This window comes from Trachurus japonicus, chromosome 22 (assembly GCF_045865225.1).
Source record: "Trachurus japonicus isolate A0001 chromosome 22, Traja_1.0".
NCBI lineage: Eukaryota > Metazoa > Chordata > Actinopteri > Carangiformes > Carangidae > Trachurus > Trachurus japonicus.
In genome coordinates this window covers 702,314-709,280 of record NC_140928.1, presented here as the reverse complement: position 1 = coordinate 709,280, position 6,967 = coordinate 702,314, and the positions used below count along the sequence as shown (strand labels likewise).

Below are 6,967 nucleotides of genomic sequence, written 5' to 3'. Positions count from 1 at the left end.
TTTAGTAAATAAATATCCAGGTTGATTCTGTTGAGTCCGTCCAAATGTTTTCAGAACCATCTGGCTCTGAATGTGGACCACTGACTTCTCCTGCTGGGTGAGTTGTTTAAGTGTGATCCCTTCACTGTCCCATGTAAATCAGAGCAGCCTGTTCAGTGTAGGACATCCACACAGACAGTTTCTGTCCCTTCCTTTGCTGAAGTCAAAGTGAGGTCACATTAAATTAACAAATGACCTTGGATGTTTCTGTCAGACTTCCACTTCTACAATCACCATGGAGACCAGACATATAGAAACAAAAGAAAGGCCAGCAGCACTCGTGTTCTTCTCATTGTCCTTTATTGCGTACTGAGGAAGACGTTGTCGAAACCGGTCTGTGTATGTTAAGCGCCGACGCAGTATGCAATAAAGGACAATGAGAAGGACACGAGTGCTGCTGGCCTTTCTTTTGTTTCTTTAAGTTTATCTTCTGGCCGTGCACCTCTTCAGTTTGTTCCTGAGAGTTTTTTTGGAGAGTGCATGTTTTTCTTTGTTTTCGACCAGACATATAGACTCACTGTATTTGTGTCATATGTGTAACGGAGGCCCCTGGTATAGTCACAGTCACGAGGTATACCAGTGAGGAGAAGTTTGTTATTTTCCTTGATGTTGTTCTGTGATGTCCCATTATTTCAGAACAAATAAAGTTTATTTTTAAAAAAAAGTCCAGTGTACTCATCGTCATGTTGGGGAAAGCATGTGTGAGATGATCTGAGCAGCATCAGAAGATCCAGGTCCACTGTGGTCACAGATGGACGGTCATAGTTAGAGACAACTCTCAGGTCGACTGAGGCCTTTAGAGAGGAACTCTGTAGGATTTCCACCTTAACTCTGTAGTATTTCCACCTTAATTCAGCTCCCTGTGTCCCTTAGTTCCATGTGTCCCTTGTCTCCAGCTCCAGAGTCCTAGTTCTGGTTAAATCAATGCCTTGTAACTAGTTCCAGGGAGAATGGAGAATCTCTTTTTTTTTTTGCCTTTATTTTGATAGTGATGACAGTAGAGATAGACAGGAAATGGGGAGGCAGAGAGAGGGGGAATGACACGCAGGAAAGGTCTGCCCGACGCGGGATTCGAACCGGGGACGCCTGCGGCAAGGACTGTAGCCTCTACATGGGGCGGCCGCTCTACCCACTGCGCCACGCACCGCCCCTGAATGGAGAATCTCTTGGCTGAAAACCAACCTTGTAAGATCAGAGCCTCCGACCCAGTGTCCCAGCTCTCGTCTCCATGGCGACACTGCCACACAAACGTAACGCGCTAACCCGTAACCCGTAATCTCTTGTTTATGACAGATAAGACTACACAGATATAGTACACATGGTAACATGGTAGATGATAAATAACCTTATCCACCGCTCCATGGATTGATCTCTCACCGGCTTCGTTGGAAACAAATGCACATGGAGGAGAGGAGGGTTAGAGACACAGAGGAGACACCACACCTGGAGAGTTCAGATTTCTTTCACCTTTCATCCTCTTTTAAATAGCTTTATCCTTACTTTCAGTTAACTGGCTTTCAGCTTGCCTTACTGAAAATTAAAGCTTTTCCTTATTTATTTAGTGAGTTGGCTTCAATACCAGTATCATTAACCTTATTCTTGTTATAAAACTGTTGTGGTACAACAGCAATATTGTGACTAACAATTTGTGTTTTGTTTTTTTATTAAACCAATGTTTGAAAAGGGCATATTATTTGTAAATGACCGGTAAATGACTGGTTAAACAGTTTAAACTGTTCCATTCCAAGCATCCTTGGATTTATAACACGTTTTGATAGTTAATGTTGTGCGTCTAAATTGTACCTCCACAGTCCCCTCTTGTGGTAGCTCTGGTCCCTTTTCTTATCTCTCTGTCACTTTCAGCTAGGGGAGGGAACGGAGGAAGTGAAACAGTTAAGCGCCATTTTAGAGTGAACGGAGCAAAAGGAGGGAAACTGAAGCCTGAGACAAGTGAGTGTTAACACAAAATTATTATTATCATTATTATTATTATTATTGTAGTTGTTGTTGTTTAAGTGTCAGACAGAGTTTGTCTCTATGGACTGTGGAGCCAAACAGCTGCTCAGCCCAAAAACTCGGCTGAAGACAAAAGTTGACCGCACCTTTGCTGCAAGACAAGGCAATTTTATTTGTATAGCCCGTTTTTACAAACACTTTGTCTCAAAGGGCTTTACATGGCATTGCAACAACATCCTCTGTCCTTAGACCCTCACATCGACTGAGGAAAAACTCCATAGAAAACCCTTTTAACAGGGAAAAATTGGAGAAACCTCCTCAACAGAGGAGGGATCCCTCACCCAGGACGGGCAGCCGTGCAATAGATGTTGCTACAGACAAGAAAACAGTTTATAGTTTATGACACAGAATGTGGGAAACATGATGCATCTGGTATTTAGAGTCAATAGAGTCTTTAAATCTTCCCTAAAAACTTACTTTTTCTCCCTGGCATTCCGTTGAGTTGACTCATTTACTTACTCATTTGCATTTTATTTATTTATTTATAGTTTGCATTCTATTGCACTTTACTTGTGTATTTTATAGTATTTAAATTATGGTATGTTCTTAGTGATCTGTACAGCACTTTAGTCAACTTCAGTTCTTTTGAAAGCGCTCTGTAAATGAAGTTTGAGTTGACTGCTGAGGGAAGAAGAGTCAGGCGTAGTCCGTACAGACGTCAGCACATTGTCTCAGTTTCACCTCGACACAACTTCTTCAGATTCAGAACCAACATCAACTTGAACTGAACGATGGCCTGAGAAGACTTCAGAGGTCAAAGGTCATTGTAGTTGACACAAGATTAAACTTGTTGTCTTGATTCTGTGTGTGTGTGTCAGGTTTCATCGGTCCATACAGGTGTAATACCAGGAGTTACCCAGCAGGTGGAGCCAGTCAACTGTGTAAAGAGACTTCCTCTCTGCAACTACGCGCTTAAAACTGAACAATGATTTCCTGTAAACACAGAAAGAGGAAGTAAAACAGTTCAGACACCATTTCAGAATGAACGGAGCAGAAGGAGAGAAACTGAAGTCTGAGACAAGTGAGTATTAACACAATATTATTATTATTATTTGTTATCACTGTTGTTATTGTTGAAGCATCAGAGTCAGTTTGTCTCTGGACTGTGGAGAGAAGAAGAGTCAGACGTAGTCCGTACAGACGTCATCACATTGTCTCAGTTTGACCTCGACTGTAAACTTCTTCAGATTCAGAGCAAACATCGACTTGAACTCAAGGACCTTAGAAAACTTCAGAGGTCAAAGGTCAAAGGTCTTGGTGACTGGATAAACATGGATTCAATGTGAAAGGACTCTGAGTGGTGGAGGTCAACAACTGTGAGACAGCGATGATAGTTTGTCCTCAGTGTATTTGTGTGTGACAGGTGATCAGACTGTGTGTGTTTCTGGTTTCCCTCTCAGACCGACTGAAGTCCTGAAGATGAGTGTTAAGGTGAAGGAAGAGGAGGAAGAGGAGGACGGACCAGAGTCTCTAGGATCCATCTGTCTGTCTATGAGGAGTGATTGCTTCAAACCTGAATCTGAAAACTTCAGACTTGGACCTGGACCTTCAGACTCACAGTAAGAAACCTGATACGAACCTCCAAACTGTCTCTATCAGAGCTGAGTGTGTGAGCTGCAACCTGGACCTGAGGCAGCAGTGGCTCAGGTGGTAGAGCGGGTCGTCCAGTGATCAGAGGGTTGACAGTTCGAATGAACAACAGTGTACACTTACAGATCTGTTCAATAGGCAAATAATTAGGAAGGTTAATGCCATTCTTTCTGGTAGCTCCAATCTCTTACACTCTGAGTTCCAGCTTTTGCCTTCTGGCTCCCGACTCAGACTTCCTCGTATAAAAAGTAACAGGTACAAGCACTCCTTGATCCCTACAGCCATCTCCCTTTTGAATTCTGTACAGGGTAGAAGTCATACCTGACTGTTTGACTGATATTCTGTGGTTCTGTTCTCTGTTTCTTGTTTCTTGTGATGTTGATGATGATGTAGATATGGAGGATACGCACTGATTGCACTTTCCCGGTCATTTATGGGCTTTTTTTAGTGGTGCCACTGTTGTTGTTTCCCCCTTTTAATTGTGTGTCTTGTATCTGTGTTCTTTTTACACGCTGCAACAGTAATTGCCCTACGGGGACACAAATAAAAACCTTGAACCTTGAACCGCCAACCCTCTGTCCCACTCTGTCCCGGTTGCTGCCGTAGTGTCCTTGGGCAAGACACCTTACACACCTTGCTCCTGATGGGTCGTGGTTCGCACCTTGCATGGCAGCTCCGCCATCAGTGTGTGAATGGGTCAATGTGTTGTATGATGTAGAAGCGCTTTGGGTATCGTTGCAGGTATAGTAAAGCACTATATAAATACAGAACATTTACCATTTACCATCACTGAACAGGAAATAACTTCCTGGTGTGTGTGTGTGTGTGTGTGTGTGTGTGTGTGTGTGTGTGTGTTGTCCTCCTGTTGTCTTGTGTCCATGTGTCTCAATTAATTACGTGTCTTTTTTGTGTTTTTAGTTGGATACTTTCCTGTCGCTTTATATTGTTCTGTTACAACTTGTTTTGGTTTTTTCGTCCTTTTGGTTTGTTTTCTGTTTTTCTGTCCTCCCTTATGTTTGTGATGTTGATGGGTTGTGTGTTACTGCCACCTGATTTATTGTGTCATTTTTCTTATAATGAAAAAAAGAATGAAAAGAAAAAAGAGAAAAAAAATTAATGAGAATGAAAGAAAGAAAAAAAAAGGTCCCCACTAGGGGGGGTAGTGAGGTTAAAAAAAATGATGTGTCTAACCCTGGGCTGTAGGGGGCGGTGTTCATTCATTCATTCAGAAATTTTATTTAATAGGATAAACCCCTTGAGAGGAATCCTCTCGTTTTCGAGGGGGTCCTAATAGGTGTCCAGTACATCCAGATGCTGATCCAGTAGATCCAGATGTTGATCCAGTGGGTCCAGATGTTGAGCAGTGTCAGTGTGTGATCCTGTGTAGAGCTGATGTGAGACAGATGTTCAGCAGCTGGACACTGGACACAGTTAATGACTGACTGACTCTCCACTGTTGTCTATGATGCTGCTGTGTTGTACGGAAGCCGAGAACGGCCAGGTCCGTATAAATTTTTTTTATTACCGTTTTCTCGTGATAACGACTTATTATTTCGTTATCTCGAGATAACAAAGTCCGTTTTCTCGTGATAACGAATTAATTTATTTCGTTATCTCGAGATAACAAAGACCGTTTTCTCGTGATAACGAAATAATCATAGAATGTGTCGTTGACATGGTTGCCATGGTTGCCAGCAACAGGAGGCTACTGTTCAGCTCGAGCATGGGGCAGTTAACTTTTCTACTCTAGCCTACTCACTGGTGTGATTATTGTCCACACCAGCTGTCAACAATAACTTACCAGTAAGTTACACTTAACGTTAGTTTGTATAATGTCACTGTGCTGGGTTTATTTAAGGGGCTACCGGCCGGTGGTCCCATCTATCCTGTTTCAGCTAAGCTAACGTTAGCTACTGGCTGCTGCTGCTGTCAGAAATCACAACCTTATCTCGAACCATCAGACACCTGTTGCCTGCGACCACTGACATGTAGGCTAATGTTAATTTGGCAAGACAGCAGTGTTCATGAGCTTTATCTGAGCAGCAACTAGCTAACATTACCTTAGCTGAAGCTGCCATAACGTAGTCTACTCTCATGTGTTTATGCTAACCTGTAGCCCCTTAAATAAACCCAGCTCAGTAAACAAACTAACGTTAAGTGTAACTTACCGGGTACTTCATTGTTGACAGCTCCTCAGAGCAGACTAACGTTAGTGGCAGCTCTTGAAGGCTGAAATCAGGATGATGTGATCACATTAATCAGCTCACGGATTTGAGTTCTACACATGGTTCTGGGCAATTATCCCACGAAAACATCTCTTCTGTTACGTTAGATCTGTAGATGTGTAGTGTTTCCAACAGACTCGCTTTAGTAGCCTCCTGCTACGAACATACAGCGGCTAACCAGCTGCTACCATGGATGTATTATATAAACCGTCTTTGATTATATTAACCCCGTAAACAGAAGCGATTGCACCGGGGAAACATGTTGCTAGGCAACCATGTCAACGACACATTCTATGATTATTTCGTTATCACGAGAAAACGGTCTTTGTTATCTCGAGATAACGAAATAAATTAATTCGTTATCACGAGAAAACGGACTTTGTTATCTCGAGATAACGAAATAATAAGTCGTTATCACGAGAAAACGATAATAAAAAAAATATTATGGACGTGGCCGTTCTCGGCTTCCGTAGTGTTGCTTCCATCCTTCACTACAGTGTTTGGTGCTGGACGCTGACGTCACTGGAGACTTCCCACAATGCATCTGTGATCAGAGAACTGGTCAGTGATCAATGTGGTGTCAATAAAAACATGTTTGTGTTTGCAGACTGAGAGCAGAGTCTCCAGGATCCATCTGTCAGTCCATGAAGAGTGACTGGTCCAGAGATCAACCTCTTTACTTCAGACCTGGACCTGGACCTGGACCTGGATCCATCTGTCAGTCCATGAAGAGTGACTGGTCCAGAGATCAACCTCTTTACTTCAGACCTGGACCTGGACCTGGATCCATCTGTCAGTCCATGAAGAGTGACCGGTCCAGAGAAGAACCTCTTTGGTTCAGACCTGGACCTGGACCTGGATCCATCTGTCAGTCCATCAAGAGTGACCGGTCCAAAGACCAACCTCTTTGGTTCAGTCCTGGACCTGGACCTGGACCTGGATCCATCTGTCTGTCCATGAAGAGTGACCGGTCCAGAGAAGAACCTCTTTGGTTCAGACCTGGACCTGGACCTTCAGAGTCACGGTAAGAGACGGTTTCTACTGTAAACTGAGCTGAAGATGATTCAGTCTTTAGACTCATGTGAAGGAAACAGAGA

General features: G+C 43.1%; 1 protein-coding gene across 1 annotated transcript in view; it reads left to right on the top strand.

Moving 5' to 3' along the window:
* The window catches only part of LOC146963156 (uncharacterized), a 123,006-nt gene that overhangs the window by 74,607 nt on the left and 41,432 nt on the right, over positions 1 to 6,967 (top strand). Inside the window, exons 2-4 of the mRNA XM_085768133.1 lie at positions 2,893 to 3,076; positions 3,456 to 3,614; positions 6,478 to 6,894. Of these exons, the coding sequence (XP_085624259.1) occupies positions 3,475 to 3,614; positions 6,478 to 6,894 (557 nt within the window). The 5' untranslated portion in view covers positions 2,893 to 3,076; positions 3,456 to 3,474. The remainder of the gene's footprint in view (positions 1 to 2,892; positions 3,077 to 3,455; positions 3,615 to 6,477; positions 6,895 to 6,967) is intronic.